The following is a 20960-nucleotide window of genomic DNA, read 5'->3' as shown; positions in this document are numbered from 1 at the left end:
TACAGTTGGAGGCTGTTTCCTTACACAGTTACAGAATGGTAAATTGATAATGATGGATAACGTTACCACAGCTAACTAACACATAAATACTGTTTTAATATCGGTAATATAGCTAGTAAACCTTTAAACGTTAGAGCACTGACAGCCTGTGTTGTATATTTTTGCTATTGTGGCTAAAGTTGCTGCAATGATGGATAACGTTACCACAGCTAACAAACACTTACTGTTTTTATTAACCTTACCTTGCGCTATATCTTGTAAAATAACCTCTATAAATAAAGGTTGAAGGAATTAAATTCCATTAAGTTTCCAGACAGGTCTCCCAAGGGAGAATATACCCGGAAGTAATGATCCACAGCATCGAGTCAGAAAGGCAGTTGTCTGACGTCATTGTGAATAGGGCCTATAAGAGGAGGGTGATAGATGCATGGATGGATGAAAATAAACGTCTTGTTCTTGCACAGTCAGACTTGTCAGACAGGTTTACTACACTGTTTAATTTTCAGCAAAACCTGTAATTGGTTGGAAACACATTTGAAAGTTCTTTTTTAAAAACCCTGTTTTAATCAGCTGGTCTGGAGTGTGGTCAGTAGGTAGAATGACAGGCAACAATCTCTGTGGATGTAATAAACATGTTTCTAACTAGAAACAACATTTGGAGAAAGAAGACAGAAATAAAAACCCAGTGACATGGAACATAAACTACAGAAAGAGAGAGAAAAGTATTTTCTAAAGTGATAATACAAACTGTTGGTGAAGTGCAACAGTTCAGGTGTGTAATAAGTTGCTGCTTGTGTATATTCCAAATTTTCTTCAGTCACTTCCACTTGTTTTACAGATCTGATCTGAGTGCAGCTTCTATGAGTGACACTCTGTCCAGTTCTTTCTCATACAGACACACACGGATCACAGTTCATGGTTTGGTCCAGACGATGCTCCGTGGATGATCTGCACTTCCTGCTAGTTCCCAGCAGGGGGTGCTGCTTCATCACTTCTCAGTCTTTGTTTTGGCATCATATGTCCCAGCGTTCTTGTATGCTCCCACATAGCCGGTGTTCTCCACAATTTCCTCCCGCCCCTCTCGACCTTTGCCCCGTCCGCTCTCATCGAAGCGCTCTTTGTGAGATCCAGTGTAACGGGACGTGTCGGTCAGACGGTCCACTGCTGCCGTCTTTGACACCTTCTGTTGGACACACAGACACAAACGAATAATCTGAAGAAAACAGTAGATCTTTAAGTTGAACTGGAGGGAAATGACTAATGAAATATATTTTAGGCTGTAGCACCTTTTTATTAAAACTTGTTTTAGGAAAGCTTAGTCCACTTTGTAAGTTTTTTTTGTTCTCACACTTAAAATGTTATGATGAGGAGGGTACTATGAAGAATTTCCAGTGGTACTTTGTGCCATGTTTCCATGTAAACACATCTGTTTAGTTAAGAAAACAGGGACAACCTAAACAAAAATGTGTCACGGTAAATACATGTAACAAATGCAGTCTTATGGTAGCTTTGGAAGAGAGGCTGTCTGAACTGGAAGCTCGGCTCTGCGCTGTAGAAAAACTAGGAGCTAGCCAGGTCCCCTTAGACAGCGCGGAACCACAGAGGCTAGCTGCCATTAGCGGTCCTCCAGCAGACCCCTAGCAGCCGGGACCCAAGGCCGGCTAGGTGACGGTCCAGAGTAAGCATAGTGCTAAGGCTAGGCCCCCAGTTCACCACCGACCTGCTCAAGTTTCTAATTGATTTTCCTCACTCAGTGACACACCCGCTAAGAAGCAGACCCTGGTTTTTGGAAGCTCCATAGTCCGAAATGTGGCTTTAGAGACTCCTTCTGCCATAGTCAAATGCATTCCGAGGGCCAGAGCGGGCGACATAGAATCTTATTTGAAACTGCTGACTAAGGCTAAGGCTAAATACAGTAAGATTGTTATTCACGTCGGCGGTAATGACACCTGGTTACGCCAATCGGGGAAAACCTGGTCTGATGCGGAGAGATGGCTTCCATCCCACTTTGGACGAAGCCGCTCTTCTTTCTAGAAATATGGCTGATTTTGTTTATCCCCCAAATTATTGACAACCCAGGGTCCAGTCCAGGAAGCAGAGTTGTAGTCCTCCACACCTCTCTGCTGCTTCTCCTCTGTTACCCACGCACACCCCAGTTGGAACAGTGACAGCTCGCCCATGGCTCAAATTAAATAAACCAAAAATCAGCTCTAAAAATATAAACCATAAAAATCTGATTAAAATAAACAGTTACTTTACCAGAGCAAAATTATAAAATCATTAAGTGTGGATTATTGAACATCAGATCTCTTTCCTCTAAATCCCTGTTAGTTAATGAACTGATAACTGATCATCATATTGATTTATTCTGTCTGACAGAAACTTGGCTACAACAGGAGGATTTTGTTAGTATAAATTGTCAGGGTTTTTGGGTCAGGGACGAACCCAGTAGTGCAGACAGGGACTCAACTTGGCAGGAATACAAAATTAGATATTTAATGATAAAAAATAAATAAAAATACCAGGCTGACGAGGCAGCAAAACTTACATAACAGGATGAACGGGAAACACGGAAGGAACTCGGGGAAACCAGAAGACTCAGGGAAACTCAGAAGACTCAGGGAAACACGGAGACCCAACGAAGACGACGCGACCAAGAACAAGACTGAACAGACGGCTTATATACAGGGACAAGACGAGACGTGATTACAAACAGCTGTGACGAGACAAGGGTGGCACCAATTGAACTAAAGAGAAAACACTAGGGAACACAGACACAAACCGGGCCACCAAATGGTACCATCCTAACATAAATGAATCCACTTTGATAACAGTTTATCTGTTTTAAATTGTGCTCTACAAATAAAGATGACTTGACTTGACTTGAATTATTTAAATTTTCATGTTCCTAGAACAACTGGCTGAGGTGGAGGAGTAGCTTCTATTTTTCAGTCAAGATTACTGATTAATGCCAAACCAGTTATTAGTTATGATTCTTTTGAATCACTGTCCCTCAGTCTTTCTCATCCAAAATGGAAATCAGAAAAGCCACTTTTACTAGTTGTTATATATCGTCCACCAGGTGCTTACTCTCAGTTTTGTCTGAATTCTCAGAATTATTAACTGACTTACTATTAAATACTGATAAAATCATCATAATGGGTGATTTCAATATTCATGTGGATGTTGAGAGTGATAGCTTAAGCATAGCCTTTAATAATTTAATAGACTCATTTGGTTTTACCCAAAACGTCCGCACATCTACTCATTCTTATCATCACACTCTTGATTTAGTTCTGACCTATGGTATAGAGATTAAGGATTTGGTAATAGTTCCTCAAAATCCTATTCTGTCCGACCATTTTTTAACAACCTTTGAGTTTACATTAAATGACTACACAGTCATTGAGAGTAAATTTCATCCAATCAATTACTTAGACTACAAGCATGTCTTAAAGACATAAAAACCTGGATGACCCTTAATTTTCTCCTGTTGAACACAGACAAGACTGAGGTTTTGGTTATTGGACCTGAGTATCTTAGGAATGAATTTTTCAGTCTTTCTCCCTCCTTAGATGGCATTAATCTGTCCTCCAGCTCTAATGATAAAAATCTTGGTGTTATTTTTGATCAGGACATGTCTTTAATCCCCCACATTAAAAACATTACTAGAACTGCCTTCTTCCACTTGCGTAATATCACTAAAAATGGAAACATCTTATCTAAAAATGATGCAGAAAAACTGGTCCATGCATTTGTCACGTCTAGACTGGACTATTGCAATGGTTTATTATCTGGGTGTCCAAATACTTCTTTAAAACGTCTTCAGTTGATTCAAAATGCTGCTGCCAGAGTCTTAACTGGAGTTAGTAGGAGAGATCATATCTCTCCAGTTTTAGTTTCTCTCCATTGGCTCCCTGTCAAATCCAGAAAAGAATTCAAAATCTTACTTCTAACCTACAAAACTCTCAACAACCTGGCTCCATCTTATAATACAGATCTTATTGTCCCATATTTTCCTAACAGAGCACTTCGCTCTCAGGCTGCAGGTTTACTTGTGGTTCCTAGAATTTACAAAAACAGAATGGGAGGCAGATCTTTCAGTTATCAGGCTCCTCTCTTGTGGAACCAACTTCCAATCTCTGTCCGTGAGGCTGACACATTGTCCAGTTTTAAAACTAGGCTTAAGACGTTCCTTTTTGCTAAATCCTATAGTCAGGGTCAGCTTGGGTTTCCCGAGCTGTCTCTTAGTTATGCTGCTATAGGCTTAAACTGCTGGAGGACAAACTGACCACACTTTTCACTCTGCTACTGTCTTTAATTACTCTGCTCAACTTGTTTTGTATTTGTAATTATTTTTTCTATCCTTAACATGTTTTTTTTGCCTTTCTGGTACACCTGGACCTATACCTACCATTCTGTGTTCGTCTGTCTCTCCTTCCTGTCCTCACAAACCAGCCGGTCAAAGCAGATGGCTGCTTGTCCTGAGCCTGGTTGTGTTGGAGGTTTCTTCCTTTTAAAAGGGAGTTTTTCCTTTCCACTGTTGCCACTGTGCTTGCGCAGGATGGGAGACTGCAACGAAGCCAAGATTCAACTTTTTGCTTGATTCCTTAGATAGAGAACTTTACTAATTGGCTTTTCTATGTATGTGAATGTTTCTGTAAAGTGCCCTGAGACAACTTTGTTGTGATGCCATATAGGTTGCCTGGGCTTGTTTTAAAACGTGTCAGTTATAAAACAAACATTCGTTTGGCTAGCCATTAGCCTAGCATGGATGAAGACTTCCTCTTCTTTCTTCATTCTCTCTGCTCTGATGTCACTGCTAATAAGGTTCTAACTACTGATAACCGATTGACAGAACATCCATCCATCCATTCTCTTCTGCTTATCTGGGGTCGAGTCACGGGGGTAGCAGCCTAAGTAGGGAGACCCAGACTTCCCTCTCCCCACCCACTTGGGCCATCTCCTCTAGGGGAATCCCAAGGCATTCCCATGCCAGCCGAGAAACATAGTCCCTCCAGCGTGTCCTGGGTCTTCCTCTGGGTCTCCTTCTGGTGGGATTTGCCCGGAACACCTCACCAGGGAGGCATCCAGGAGGCATCCTAACCAGATGCCCGAGCCAACTTAACTGGCTCCTCTCGATGTGGAGAAGCAGCGGCTCTACTCTGAGTCCCTCCCGGATGACCGAGCTTCTCACCCTATCTCCAAGGAAGAGCCCAGACACCATGCAGAGAAAACTCATTTCGGCCGCTTGTATCCGAGATCTCGTTCTTTCGGTCACAAAGCAAAGCTCATGACCGTAGGTGAGGGTAGGAATGTAGATCGACTGGTATATTGAGAGCTTCGCCTTTTGACTCAGCTCTCTCTCTTCACCACGACAGACCGGTACAGCGCCCTCTTCACTGCCGATGCTGCACCTATCCGCCTATCGATCTCTCGCTCAATTTTTCCCTCATTCGTGAACAAGACCCTGAGGTACTTAATCTCCTCCACTTGGGGCAGGACCTCCTCCCCAACCCGTGGATGACACTCTATCCTTTTCTGGCTCAAGACCATGGCCGCGGATTTGGAGGAAATGATCTCATCCGGGCCGCGTCACACTCGGCTGCAAATTGCTCAAGTGAAAGCTGTAGATCATGACCTGATGAAGCCAATAGGACCACATCATCTGCGAAAAAACAGAGAAGAGATCCTAAGGCCACCAAAATGGATCTCCTCAACACCTTGGCTGTGCCTAGAAATTATGTCCATAAACGTTATAAACAGAATCGGTGACAAAGGGCAACCATGGTGGAGTCCAAGTCTAACTGGGAATGAGCCCGACTTACTGCCGGCAATGTGGACCAAGCTCTGACACCAGTCGTACAGGGACCTAACAGCCCGTATTAAAGGGTCTGGTACTCCATACTCCCAGAGTACCCCCCCCACCCCCCCACCCCCCACAGGGCTCTCCGAGGGACGCGGTCGAATGCCTTCTCCAAGTCCACAAAGCACATGTAGACTGGTTGGGCAAACTCCCACGCACCCTCCAGGACCCTGCTGAGGGTGTAGTGTAGTGAACTCGGCCTCCGACCAAAACCTGCCTCTAAAGACCTTCATGGGACAGGAACTGTTATTTCATTGATTTGAATCCAGAAATACAAATTAGCTCATCCAGAGACTGTCTAATTGTATCCTGAAGTAATCAATTGAAAGAACACTCTTCTTTTAATATTATCATTACTATTACAATATCTTGATAAATCAAGTGTGTTTAGTTCATATAATTTCTAAAGTTGAAATGAACTACTCCTTTTAAATCAACTGTGAAACAGTATTAATGATTTTTTTACACCTCGTTTAAATTAGAAATCAAGTTAAATGTCTATTTATAAAGTAATTATGCAGTTTGATTTTCTGTCTAAAGGAGAAGTAGTGATGTCGGTCAAAAGTCAGAGACAGTCAGAAAGAAGTTATTAGAATGAAGTGTATTGTTTTTAAACCTAGCAGACAGTAAATAAGAGCAACTGGCACCTGTAAAATTTCTCACTTCTTCAAAACATTTCTCTGTCTGTTCTAAACGTTCCTAAACATTCCTGCTGTCCTCTTGACTTGTAATAACCCTCTGACATCACTAGAACCACCCCCTGTTGGTTGTTTCAAGGAATCGGGAAGTCCTGAGTGACCGGAAGTGAGAACTCTTTAAAAGTCCACACTTCCTGGAACTACTCAGTCAGTCTTCTGAGTCGAGTTGGGGTCTAGCCAGTCGAGTCTAGCCAGTCTAGTCTTCCAGTTTCCTGAGTCTTTCTTGGGATTATGGAGTCTTCTACATCTGAGTGGAAACTCTGACGGACTCACGGCTTGCTGTGAATCCACCCGGGAGCTGAGCGTGTTTGTTGAACGGAGTAAACGACACGATTTCTGACAATGGCCAGCCGCTCTTACTGGAGACGCTGGAAGGTAGCGTTGAAATGGACCCGACACCGGAGCTGATTTATCTTCTGCAAAGGTAACGAGTCGTGACACGCCAAGTGTACCGGAGGTTTGAGCTAGTGTTGGAGGAAGCGTGCCATCCTGGTCCGAACAGACACCCCCTTTACCCATCTTTTCTCTTCATTCCTTCCTTTAAACTCTTATATTTTGCCAGTAATCTAGATGCCTTCAGAAATGTCTTGTTGTCTTATTCGTAAAGCGTGCCAAGTTTTAGTAATCAGAACCAGATCAGCTAATCACGTGTACATGATTTGATGTTAAATTTTGATTCTGTTAAATAAATGACCACATTTATTCTGATGGGTCAAAGGAAATTAACGTCTCATGTCACTGATTTAAACACAGTCCTCACAGTACTTCGTCACATGGCAGAAATTTAACTCAAAAAAGAGCGAACCCGTTATATTTAAATAATTAGTAGTGGAGGGTCAGAAAGCTGATCTTGACACCACTACAAGAGCTGGTCCAATGTTCCACAACTAAAACCGCATTGCTCCTCCTGAATCTGAGGTTTGACTATCCAACAGACCCTCCTTTCCAGAACCCCCAAATAGACCTTACCAGGGAGGCTTAAGAGCATGATCCCCCTGTAGTTGGAACACACTCTATGGTCCCCCTTTTTGAATAGGGGGACCACCACCCCAGTCTGCCAATCCAGAGGAACTGCCCCTGATGTCCACACGATATTGCAGAGTCGTGTAAGCCAACACAAGCCCACAACATCCAGAGCCTTAAGGAACTCCGGGCAAATCTCATCCACCCCTGGGGTCTTGCCACTAAGGAGCTTTTAAACCACCTCAGTGACTTCAGTACCAGAGATTGGAGAGCCCAACCCAATGTCCACAGGCTCTGCTTCCTCATTGGAAGACATGCCAGTGGGATTGAAGAGGTTTTCAAAGTATTCTGCCCACCGACCCACAACATCCCGAGTTGAGGTCAGTAGCACACCACCTCCACTATAAATAGTGTTGGTGGCATACTGCTTTCCCCCCCGAGATGCCGGATGGTGGACCAGAATTGTCTCGAAGCCGTACGGAAGTCATTCTCCATGGCCTCTCTGAACTTCTCCCACACCCGAGTTTTTGCCTCAGCGACCACCCGAGCCGCATGTCGCTTGGACTGCCAGTACCCATCAGCTGTTTTTGGGGTCCCACAGGCAAAAAGGCCCGATGGGACTTCTTTAGCCTGACAGCATCTCTTACCGCCGGTGTCCACCACCGGGTACAAGGGTTATCACCACAACAGGCACTGACAACCTTGCGGCCACAGCTCCGATAAGCCGCCTCGACAATAGAGGCGCAGAACATGGCCCACTCGGACTCAATGTCCCCCGCCTCCCCCAGAACGTGTTTCCAAGGTCTCCCGGAGGTGGGAGTTAAAGCTCTGTCTCACGGGAGACTCTGCCAGACGTTCCCAGCCGACCCTCACAATACTTTTGTGTCTGCCAGGTCTGACCGGCATTCTTCCCCACCATCGGAGCCAACTCACCACCAGGTAGTGGTCAGTGGACAGCACCACTCCTCTCTTCACCCGAGTGTCCAAGACATGTGGCCACAGATCAGATGAGACAACAACAAAGTCGATCTTCAAACTGCAGCCTAGGGTGTCCTGGTGCCAAGAGCACATATGGACACCCTTATGCTTGAACATGGTGTTCGTTATGGACAATCCATGACGAGCACTGAAGTCCAATAACAGAACAGCACTCAGGTTCAGATCACGGGGGCTGTTCCTCCCAACCACACCCCTCCAGGTCTCACTGTCATTGCCCACATGAGCATTGAAGTCCCCCAGTAGAACAAGGGAGTCCCAGGAGGTGCACTCTCCAGTACCCCCTCCAAGGACTCCAAAAAGTGTGGGTAATCTGAGCTGCTGTTTGGTGCATAAGCATAAACAACAGTCAGAACCCGTCCCCCCACACGTAGGCGGAGAGAGTCTATCCTCTCATTCACCGAGGTGAACCCCAACGTACAGGCAACAAGTATGCCCACTCCTGCTCAGCGCCTCTCACCATGGGCAACTCCAGAGTGGAAGAGTGTCCAACCCCTCTCAAGGAAACTGGTTCCAGCCAGAGCCATGCGTTAAGGTGAGTCCAACTATTTCTAGCTAGAATCTCTCAACCTCACACACCAGCTCAGGCTCTTTCCCCACCAGAGAGGTGACATTCCATGTCCCAATAGCCAGCTTCTGTAGCCAAGGATCAGACCGTCAGGATCCCCGCCCTCGGCCACCACCCATCCCACATTGCACCCGACCCCTTTGGCCCTTCCCACAGGTGGTGAGCCCACGGGAAGGGGGACCCATGTCGCCTGTTTTGCTGTGCCCGGCCGAGCTCCATGAGTAAAATCCTGGCCACTAGGTACTCGCAAGCATGCCCCACCTCCAGGCCCGGCTCCAGAGTGGAGCCCCAGTTACCCACGTCTGGGCAAGGGAACATTGTTTCCATAGATTGTACTCATCATAAGGGGTCTTTGGGCTGCACTTTGTCTGGTCCCTCACCTAGGACCTGTCTGCCTTGGCTGACCCTACTAGGGACATGAAGCCCCTGACAGCATAGCTCCTAGGATCACTGGGACACCCAAACTCCTCCACCACGGTAAGGTGGCAGCACAGGAAGGGGTGACATAACATAATTTCAAAAATTATCAGGCTATTCCTTTAAGGAAGGGGTTACCAACAAAATCTGAATTGCAGAATCTGGCAAAGGTTTTCCAGAGTAAGACTTGGTCCATGTGGTTCTATCAGCTGCTGAATGATGGTTCTTGATGTGGTGCCATCTGAGGGACTGGGGACCATGGATGTCCTTCTTAAATGGCTTCGCTCAGGGTCCACTGGCACAGTACCTATCGGTCTACCAGTTCCCTCTGGAATGACCCTGTTGCTATAGGAATCCCAGTGCGGTCAGCAGTTGTATGTGTACAGGCAGCGCACGGCTCCTCGCTGTGTCGCGTGCCAGGACTGGCCGCAGCTCCAAGCACAGTTCCAGAAGGATTGACCTTAGAAACCTAAAATGTCTGATGAGCCAGCCGTCATCGTGGTCCAGAAAACCCTTTCTCTAAATACCCTCTGTGTATTGATCCATTTGTTATATCCTCTAATAAGGCTAAAGCCATTGTTGTTGAAGGGATTTTCTGCCCTATTTTGTACAATCTTTTACAAGTGGCTGTATTAATTGTTCATTGGGTGTCCTGTGTGTACGGTAGTAATTTTCACATCATCAACAGTTTCCCAGAATCACCTCTATGTGTCTCTAATGGACAAATATCCATAGAAACATACGTATGCCAGCCAAGAATTTGGCGTATGGCTGCACACATTTCCACTGTCATTTTATTCTTGATACATCTGAAGTTTTGAGTGAAAAGGGGTGTATGCCATGTTTTTGTGTTTACGCACACTTTGTACATGGGGACCCTGGTCTTTAGTTTTTCTGAGGTGCAGCTGGTCCACAAAGGTGACTAGGTCTTTTCAGCTGTAGCTCAATCTTAAATTTCCCCAATCACAATGTTTCTTAGATTGTGTTGCTGCCTGAAATGGAGAAGCCTGTAGCAACTGACTGAATGAAGTTGAGACAATGATGAAACATCCTGGTTTCAAAAAAGTCTCACCGTCACTCCAACGTTGCTGGGCTCTCGGCCCTCCACCAGCTTGTAGATGGACTGCAGAGCCTCCTCCTTACTTTGACCTTTGAATTTTTTGGGAGCCAACTGTTTGAGTGCTTCCTCAAACTCCTCGTAGGTGATGACTCGAGCAGTCCTCTGTCTGAACACACAGAGAAAACAAGCGTGTATGGACTTGAAACAGTAATTCTTTTGTCAATAATATTTTCTGATTCTTACACGCACGCAACAACAAGCCTAGTTTCAAGGAAGTCACAGGCCATTCAGAGACAAATTCAACTCTGCTCCAATTGAAAATTATGCATTTTGAGAAAAGTTCAAAATTAAGAGCTTGTGTTTATTTCTTGGTTATTATTTTATGCCATAGTTTACTGCAACTGGAAGCAAAAATATTCAAGTCATTAGAGCATAGTCATGAGGTGCATTCAAGTAAGGATCTGTTAGTCACCTATTATGTAAAGGGTATGATATTAATCTGATAAACCTGCTGTTTGACTGCCGTAGACTGTGTGCTACCTATTTTTTTAATGGAATTCTTGAAAACATTTTGAACAACAATTGGGGGTATTACTCATAAAAACACTTACTTCACTTTGGAAAAGACAATGTCCACATCAGTGCTGGTGACATTCTTGTTGTCAGTGATCTTGCAGTCCTTGCACAGTTTGGCCCAGTTCTTCCCGTTCAGCTCCTTCCCAGTTGCCTTTGTGTCTCCATGAACAGCAAATCTTTTGAAAGTCAAAAGGAGCTGCTCCATGTCTGAACTCTCTGCCATGACGGGATGATGGCTAAAAGACGACACGATAAAAAACAAAACAAACAAAGCTAAGCTTCGTGAGATGAACAACAGTTCCCCAACCTATTACTAGTAGAAACAGTTTTTATCATGATCAGTGGCCCCTGCTGACCCCTCATCAGCCCCTGTCTCACACTCACAGCCCCATCAAGTCATGTTTCTGCTCCTCTTTGTCATCATGCTGTTATTCTTCTGTCATTAGCTAAATCTCCCATGGTCCCTGATAGTGAAGCCATCAGTCATAGTATCCTGTTCCATAGTTTTGTCTTTTGCCTTGTCTTGCCTTGAACCCTCGCCTGTTTGACTCCTCGCCTTGCCTTGCCCCTCTCTGGATTTGTCTGCATATCTGACCATGGTAACAACTCTTGCTCTCCCTTTGACTACTCTTTTGGATCATGACTCGGCCCTGTTCTTGTTTCTCTGCTTCTACTTGCTTTACCCCTGCTACGACCATTGGACCACGCCTCTGGATTTCACCTGCCACATTCAGACTGAGAAGTTTGGACTCCTGCCTTGGACCCTGAGCCCAGCAATCAGCAGACTAGTTAATAAAAACTGTTCTTGTTTTTGCACTCCAGTGTCTGGCTTACTCTGAATCCTAAACCCAATTGTGACTTTTCATAGCTCATCGCCTGCTGCAGCTCTGACCCCATCGCCTGCTGTAGCTCTGACCCCATCGCCTCTGCAGCTCTGACCTCATCGCCTGCTGCAGCTCTGACCCCATCGCCTGCTGTAGCTCTGACCCCATTGCCTGCTGCAGCTCTGACCCTATCGCCTGCTGCAGCTCTGACCCCATCGCCTGCTGCAGCTCTGACCCCATCGCCTGCTGCAGCACCACATGCCTCCACACCACCTGCTACAGCACCACAGGCCTCCACGTCACCCGCTGCAGGGCCCCAGGTCTCCACGTCGCCCGCTGCAGGGCCCTAGGTCTCCACGTCGCCCGCTGCAGATCCCCAGGTCTCCACGCTGCCCGCTGCAGGGCCCCAGGTCTCCACGCCACCCACTGCAGAGCCACAGGCCTCCACGCCGCCCGCTGCAGAGCCACAGGCCTCCACACCGCCCGCTGCAGAGCCACAGGCCTCCACGCCACCCGCTGCAGGGCCACAGGTCTCCATGCCTCCCGCTGCAGATCCACAGCCATTCACGTCACCCGCTGCAGGGCCACAGGCCTCCACGTCGCCCACTGCAGGGCCCCAGGTCTCCACGTCGCCCGCTGCAGGGCCCCAGGTCTCCACCCTACCCGCTGCAGAGCCACAGGCCTCCACGCCGCCCGCTGCAGATCCACAGCCATCCACGTTGCCCGCTGTAGATCCACAGCCATCCATGTCGCCCGCTGCAGATCCACAGCCATCCACGTCACCCACTGCAGATCCACAGCCATCCATGTCACCCGCTGCAGGGCCACAGGCCTCCTCACCACCCGCTGCAGGGCCACAGGTCTCCACGCCGCTCACTGCAGGGCCCCAGGTCTCCACGCCGCCCGCTGCAGGGCCCCAGATCTCCACGCTGCCCATTGCAGGGCCCCAGGTCTCCACGCCACCCACTACAGATCTGGTCCCATCTCGAGGTCTTGGAAGGTCGCCCGGCCTTTTTCCCTGGACATTGCTAATTGTCGGACGACCTCCTGGCAGCCCACCTGACCCCTCTGGATGGCCATTCTGTCTACCAATTTATTCGTCTGGATGCCAGACCTTAATGGGGGGGGGGGGCTATGTCATGATCAGCAGCCCTCGCTGACCCCCATCAGCCTCTGTCTCATACTCACAGCCCCTTCATGTCATGTTTCTGCTCCTCTTTGTCATCATGCTGTTTTTCTTCTGTCATTAGCTAAACCTCCCATGGTCCCTGATAGTGAAGCCTTCAGTCATAGTATCATGTTCCATAATTTTGTCTTTTGCCTTGTCTTGCCTTGAACCCTCGCCTGTTTGACTCCTCGCCTTGCCTTGCTCCTCTCTGGATTTGTCTGCATATCTGACCACGGTAACGACTCTTGCTCTCCCTTTGACTACTCTTTTGGATCATGACTCGGCCCTGTTCTTGTTTCTCTGCTTGTACGTGCTTGACCCCTGCTATGACCATTGGACCACGCCTCTGGATTTCACCTGCCACATTCAGACTGAGAAGTTTGGACTCCTGCCTTGTACCCTGACCCCAGCAACCAGCAGACTAGTTAATAAAAACTGTTCTTGTTTTTGCACTCCTGTGTCTGGCTTACTCTGAATCCCAAACCCAATCGTGACAGTTTTTGGACATTCTGACATAAATCAAAACTCCCCATCATTTTAATGTTAAAATGGCAGAAAAGCCCAGGGGGTGGAGGAGTTCCTCAAGGCTCTGGATGTTGCTGGGCTGTGAAATATAATTTTATCAGATAATATATTAACTTAATGAAACGTCTAGATATATGTATCCTGTTTTGTTATTTAGAATGATATTTTGTTAAAACACAATCTGATTCTATTTCCGGTAGAGATTGTAGTTTTAGTTTTATGCCTACAACTCCCAACATTCACATACCCACCCATTATAGAACACAAGATGGGTAGATGTTATTGGTTGAGAGATGGGTCACATGATAAAGTACAGCTTCCCATTCATCAATGGTGGTGAATCCTCCTGGAAGGTGAGATCAAGCTCTAAAGAAGATGGGTTTTCTATTACACTCGGGACCATTGTTTGTGACTGCATAGTGAGGTGGCAATGGCCCAGGGCTGGTGATCTTTGTAATTTATGTAGAGGAAAGGGTTCTCAGATCATTGAATTTTTATTAGTAATTTTATTCTGAAGGGGTACCACTTGCTTTCCAGTTCTTAAGCAAGAAAATTATTAATCAGGCTCAAGATTTGTGCTCTGGGAGTTCTTTTCTCATGTTTAAAGGGCATCAAATCAGTAATACACACAGATGTGCCAAAATAATCACAAATGTAGTTGATATGATGTATTTTAGTACAAAAATAATGATCTGTGATATATCTGATAAAGATTATTCATAACAAACAAATGAATAACGAAATAGCTTTGTATCAAAGGTCTACTTGATTATTAAAATCTGTGAAACTTTTAAAAAGGCAGATTTTTTGGACTGGTTCTGTTTGTGGAGTAGTTGTGTCTAAATTAACTGTGGTGTATATCAAGCAATATTATTGTGATGTATGACCACCAGAAAGTGCGTTGAAGGGTCTCTCTCACCAGAATGAGCTGTCAGAATGTCCACAACTGCTTAAATTGATACCAGCAAGGCCTGAGATGCTCCGGTGACTGAGAGGAGGATTTTTTCCTCAAAGATCACCTATCATCAGTTGGAGGGACGAAGGTCCGGCCACTGGCTCTGAAGTCAACTGGGATTTACCACTCTGCGGTGTGATGCTCTGGTTCGTCAGGTTCTCTCGTCCTGAGACGTTTGCAGAAAAGATTTTTCTCTTCTTCCCAGGACATCTCACTAGGAGGAAGTTTCTTCTCTGAAGTTTGCTCGAAGTTCAATGCTTGAAGAAGATGTGATGGAAGTAGTTGTGTAGAAGCATAAGTGAAGAAGTAGAAGTTTTTCATTCAACTTTAAATTTAGACAGGTAAATCCCATTGAGCCTAGAGGACTCGTTTAAAAGAGAGACCTGAAAGTGGTGTAGAAGTGAAACTTAACTTAACAGTCTGTGTGTTACAGATTGACTTTGGACCACACCTCAAAAGACGGGGTGGTCCTAACTCTTTGTCATGTTTAAAAAAAAATCACAGTCCATTTTCTCTGTCTGCCTTTAAAAAGTCACTCTTCTTTTTAAAATGAGAAAAATAAAACATGATTATCTTAAAGAGATTATTTGAAACACACATTTTCATAAATAAACATTCAGATATGACATATTTTTAAATAACATGCAATGTTCATCAAAAGGTGTCGCTGTTCATCTCCTGGAAAAAAAATGTCCTGAAACAAAAGGGTTCTCATGGTGTTATCTGCATGGGAACCCATCCTGGGAGTAATACTCCTTTTTTTTGTTGATAAAAGTTAAAGTCTCGGCAGATGTTTCACTTCAAGGTCGTTTGAACCAAACTCATTAAAACGATCTGTCCGTTTCATCTGAAATGAGTTCATATTGGAAGTGGTTAACACAGTAACAGTTTTTTTTATACATTCACATTAGTGTCAACTAAGGAGTTTGTGAGCTGAGTTGAACACCTGTAAAATAAAGTCTGTTTGTTCCCAAGGGAATAGATGCATCTTATTTTAAACAGTTCAAAACACAAAACACATGAATGATGTTTGTTTGAGATGAGGTGAACTGTTTCTGAGGTGGTGTTCTGTTTCTGAGGTGGTGTTCCCCTACATTTACATGTGGGTAAAATAAACCTTCTGAAATGGATGACGATTGCTCCTCCTCTCCCTGCTCCAGGTATAGAATATATTATAACAGCTGTTTTTGTTGACACGTCATTGGAACATTGTGCGGACATTAGGCCGTGTCATTGGACTGGCAGACAGGTGTGGGGGTTCCTCTTTTCAAGAAGTGGACACAAAACAAGTGTTCCACTTGCAGAAAAATCATGCTCCTCAGCCTCTCTGGTAGGGTTTGTTCAGGGTGCTGGAGAAGAGACTGGATGATGGTTAAACCATGGATTCAGGAGGAACTTGGTGGGTTATGTCCCAGCAAAGGAACACTAGACCTGTTCTTCACCCTTGCTAGGGTCTTTGAGGGGACACTGAAGCTGTCTAACCAGTCTCCATGTGTTTAGTAGACTTGGGGAATGCGTTTGACTGTTTTTCCTGGGGTACCCTGTAGGGGGTGCTTCGTGAGTATAAGATTGGAGCCTGTTGCCATTTTGGGGCATTTTGTCCCTATTGAAATGGTGTGAAAAGCTGATTCTTATTATTGGTAGTAAGTTGGGCCTCCTCGGAAGGAGAAATTGACTCTGCCAGGGCTGCTTATTGTAAATAATTATGTTTATAACTTTTGTGGACAGAATTTCTTGGCACATCCAGGGGCACAGAAAAGTTTGGTTTGTTGGTCTCGTGACTCCATCTTTGCTACCTACATATAACAGGGTAAATGGTAAATGGACATGTACTTTCTACCTAGTCAAGAATCTCAAAGCGCTTTACAACACAATCTGTGCCCTCATTTACGCATTCATAGAGCACTCTGCTAGATCTCTACAACAAAACCCTTCCCTTGAGGCAGCACCTAATTTTTATTGTGGAGAGTGCATTCCACCCTTTTCAAACAGAGAACATGACTTCACATTTGAAGATGACATCCCAGCAGTTTCATACTCAGCAGCCATCCAATGAGAACTGGAGACCATGGCATATTGATGCCAACATTACACTTTGGGGGCAGCTGTGGCTAAGTGATTAGAGCAGTCTCTTCCAAAGGGAGAGCTTGGGGTTCGATTCCACCAACAGTCACATGAAGTGTCCCTGGGCAAGACACTGAACCCCTCACTGCCTCTGATGTGTATCCAATCAGTGTATGAATGTGATCTAAAGCTCTGATTAGTCTCTACAGATTCAGATTTTCTTTGTAGTGTTAGGGAAGACTGTAGAGGGAGACTGACAAACGGATTGGTAAGGTTTCAACAGTATTCTGTGATAGTCTGTTGTGGTGAAAAGGGAGCTGAATTGAAAAGCAAAAATGTTAATTCATCCCAGAGAGACTTTCAGTGGAGCCACTGCTCCTCCACATTGAGGAGCCAGTTGATGTGGTTCAGGTATCTGGTAAGTGTGCCCCCAGATGGCACCCTAGTGAGGTGTTCAGAGCATGTCCAACTGCGAGGAGATCCTGGGAAAGACCCAGAACATGCTGGAATGATTAATTTGGCTTTGAACACCTCAAAATCCTTCCAGAAGAACTGGAAGATGTGGACTGGGAGCAGGATGTTTTGGCCTCCCTGCTCAAGTTTCTGGAACAGTGGCAGATATTTATTTATTTTTTAATTTTGGACCACAGGATCAGGGTTAGGCCATGTGTTGTTTTAATCAACCGCCTCCAAAAAGTGACGGTGGAATGATCTGATCTTATTTATGTCTGTGTGTGTGTGTTCATTTGTTCGTCTTTTATCAAAATATCTAAAAGAATTCAGTGGACAGATTTTAGGGAAGCTTTCAGAAAGTAATCACTGGATGTAAATGTAAAACTAATTGGGTCTAGAGTCAATTTTAAGATGGTTATCAAAGCGACTCAACATTAGCCAACACAGAAGTGACAATAAGTCAGTCAATTTTTACAAACATTGAACTAAAACTTGGTGAGGTAGTAGCTGAGAGTTGTTTTAACTGATATAGCTTGGCATTTTACATAACATCATTTTTAAGATTTGACCAAAACAGCTACATTTTGGGTATTTCCCCTCATAGGTGAATCTTAGTCTAAAGTGCTGGCATGAAAGAAGATGGACAAAATATATATGTGTTATCATTATATGTACCTGCATAATGACAAAATTAGTTCTCTGCATTTAACCCATCACACCTGAGATGCACTCAGGTGGAGCAGTGGGCAGCTATGTAGGTGCCCGGGAAGCCATTTGGGATTGAATGTCTTGCTCAGGGACACCACGGCATGTGGGCCTGGCAGAGTCGCACCATGGCTTTCTGGTCCCAGGTTGGCTGCCCTACCTCTACCCCATTGCCCCCTGAAATGTATTCCTTCAAGGAATTCTAGGCATTTGTTTACATTGTGATTTAGTGTTTCTGCTCCAATTTTGACATATAATTTAAAGTATAAAATTCAGAAATCAGTTACCTCAAATGCTAACCTGTTGATAAAAAAAAATCTATTTCTTGACTCCTGCAGGTGCCTGTCACATCTTTGCTGTTTTCCTTGCAGTTTCTTGTGTTCCATCTGCTGCAGGCATGCATGAGTGTGTGTGTGTGTGTGTGTGATGGTGTGTGTGTGTGTGTGTGTGTGTGTGTGTGTGTGTGTGTGTGTGTGTGTGTGTGTGTGTGCGTGCGTGCGTGCGTGCATGTGTGTGTATGAGACATGACCTCACTGTGGTTTCTCACAATTCTGTGATTACACACACGTTGATGCAATCCTCAACACTAGTTGCTGTGGTAACAAAGACCTGACGCCCTTTGAGAGGCTGCCTTTCTGCACAAACACACGTGTTTCTGGTTTCTGTGGAGAAAGTTTAACTCATGCTCAATCACATGTAAAACATTAACATGTCTGTAAGAACCAACCAATAACAGTTGCTGTAAGTCAGAGTAGGTGGGGCTAAAGTTAGCCAGAGACCGTTAGTTCTGCAGGAGGATATGTGTCTTAGTTCTGATAGAGTACAAACTTCAGGTCAGCCCACCTGTCTATGCTTCAGTACAAAAGGACGTGATAAAAACAAAGAAACAGAAAGCTTCTGTCACCATACACATTTTCTGTAAGGTACATGTGTATTCTTCTTAGTATGAAGGTGCCAGATTCCAGAGGATGAAGTCAGTTATTTGTGTAAGATGAGCTCTGTGGTATTTGAAACATATTTCTATCTTCATGAATAAAATAAAAACAACATCTCTAAAACCATAGCACCTCTAAAACAATGGCTGCACTCTCTGGATACTCTGGAGCCGAGGGCATCGGGTCCTGTCTCTTTCCTGGACGAAGTCCTCTTGGGATCTCACCTCACCTGGTCCGAAGTGATGGAGAGGGAGCAGAAAGGGGACTCTGGGGCATGGCTGAGAGCGTTAAGTGATAGTGGGAGTTCTCAATGACAGTGGGGGGTTAGAGCAGAGTAGTCTGGGGAGTTGAGAGGAGGCGACTGGCCTGAAGAGGTGCAAAGAAATGGGACCCCAATGGATGGGGGCCAGAGTAGGAGTAGAGTCAAATCAATTTGAAAACAGGTTAAACTCGTTTGCCCTGAGCTAGTCTCCAGCAGTGTTGCCAAGTCTGCTTATTATAAGCGACTTTTGGCTTGTTTTTTCCTAAAGTCACTTGCAAATCTTGTGAGTCGCGGGTTGCGGTTTTTTGGGCTTGTTTTTGAACATGAAGTTGCTTATTTGGGCTTGACTTTCTTTCTGAGTGAAATTAGTTGATTATCTCCCAGATCCACACAATAAAGGAAAAGGCGAGTGGTAGTAGGTAGTTTGTTCCTTCCATGCCCTCGTTTCCTGTTTATCGCTCCCGCCCAAGTTGGCGAGATGACAGGCGCACACTCAAACAAACACTCAAACCGTGGCCGACCACTAGGGGGCTCCACTCACACGCAGATGTCAGGATGTTTTGTTTTTAAAAATATGTAGGAAAAAATATGATTTACATATTTGTTACATATTCAAAATGGTTTTTTTTTTTTTTTCAGAGCTTAAAAGTATGTTAAAAATGGCCTCTGTTTTACACAATGTGGTGGATTGCCAGTTGGGCTTTTTTGAGCTTGTTTTCATAGAGCCGGTTGCTTGTTTCTATTGCAAGATCTGGCAGCACTGGTCTCCAGAAGTAGCTTGTCCATCCCCACTCTTGCCATGGCCTGAGAGGAGATTGAGACCTTTCCACAGATCTCAAACATTGTTTTTCTCCATATGCTGCTCCAAATGGTCTTTGTAGCATTTCTCACACCTTCTGATGTTCCGCTACACTCTCCTTATTCTCCTCGTTTTGTACAGCAGAGCCTTCAGGTCAGGGCTGGTTGTTAGGAAAATACAATACTCTCTTGGAAACCAGTGTTTTCCACACAGAAGTTAACATAATTGATGATACCGTGGGTCCAACTGTTAATGCCCTCCCCATGTGAGCTGCACGGTGTGTCTCAGTGTGTGTTTTCCAACTACGTATTTCAAAGTTGCTCAAATGCATCCTCAGTTCAGGACTTTAAATGGACTGTACTTATATAGCACCTTTCTATCATCGAAATACTCAAAGCGCTTTACAATACAAACTGTGCCCTAATTTGCCCATTCATACAGCACTCTACTAGATCTCTACAAAGAATAATCAGAGCTTTATCGCATTCATACACCGATGGGACACGCATCGGAGGCAACGAGGGGTTCAGTGTTTTGCCCAGGGACACTTTGGCATGTGACTGCTGGTGGATTCGAACCCCCAACTCTTGCATTGGAGGACGACTGCTCTAACCACGCAGCCACAGCCGCCTAAAAAACAACTGCCTTCCTCTCCGGAGAGTGTTTAAAAAGGTCCAGTTAAGGGCTTTAGTCTCTTACAAAAGCAGTATGTCCAACTCCACTAAAGGATTTAAATAGTGAATGTTTGTAGTTTTCGAGATGAGAGTTGAGCAGGGAATGCAAGTAAGACTTAGTGTTGTTTTTGCAAGATATTCAAGTAGGTAGGAGTTATGCTACAGAGGTGGGGTTGTTCTTGTCTGAGGCAGGGCAGAGTAATGGATCCTGGTGAGTGGATGAAGTAATTTTATCCACCAGCAGGTGCAGTGGAGGAGCCAGGGGGTGGCCAATGATGGCCTTGGCCACCATAGATTAATCTTTGGCCACCTCAGTCATTTGAGGAAACTGTAGTTTTACCCAAATAAAAACTATAAAGCAAAGTTGACTCAAATGATTGTGTGTGTGTGTGTGTGTGTGTGTGTGAGAGAGAGAGAGAGAGAGAGAGAGAGAGAGAGAGAGAGAGAGAGAG

General features: G+C 45.0%; 1 protein-coding gene across 1 annotated transcript in view; it reads right to left on the bottom strand.

Annotated features, from left to right (window-relative positions):
- Positions 1–798: 798 nt before the first annotated feature.
- The window catches only part of tppp3 (tubulin polymerization-promoting protein family member 3), a 27532-nt gene continuing 7370 nt past the window's right edge, over positions 799–20960 (bottom strand). The window contains exons 2-4 of the mRNA XM_037697744.1: positions 11180–11380; positions 10581–10734; positions 799–1183 (exon numbers count right to left, since the gene is read on the bottom strand). Of these exons, the coding sequence (XP_037553672.1) occupies positions 989–1183; positions 10581–10734; positions 11180–11367 (537 nt within the window). The 5' untranslated portion in view covers positions 11368–11380 and the 3' untranslated portion in view covers positions 799–988. The remainder of the gene's footprint in view (positions 1184–10580; positions 10735–11179; positions 11381–20960) is intronic.

This window comes from Nematolebias whitei, chromosome 2 (assembly GCF_014905685.2).
Source record: "Nematolebias whitei isolate Nwh7 chromosome 2, NemWhi1, whole genome shotgun sequence".
Taxonomy (NCBI): domain Eukaryota; kingdom Metazoa; phylum Chordata; class Actinopteri; order Cyprinodontiformes; family Rivulidae; genus Nematolebias; species Nematolebias whitei.
The sequence above is the reverse complement of the archived record's forward strand: the minus strand, read 5'-3'. Positions and strand labels throughout refer to the sequence as shown.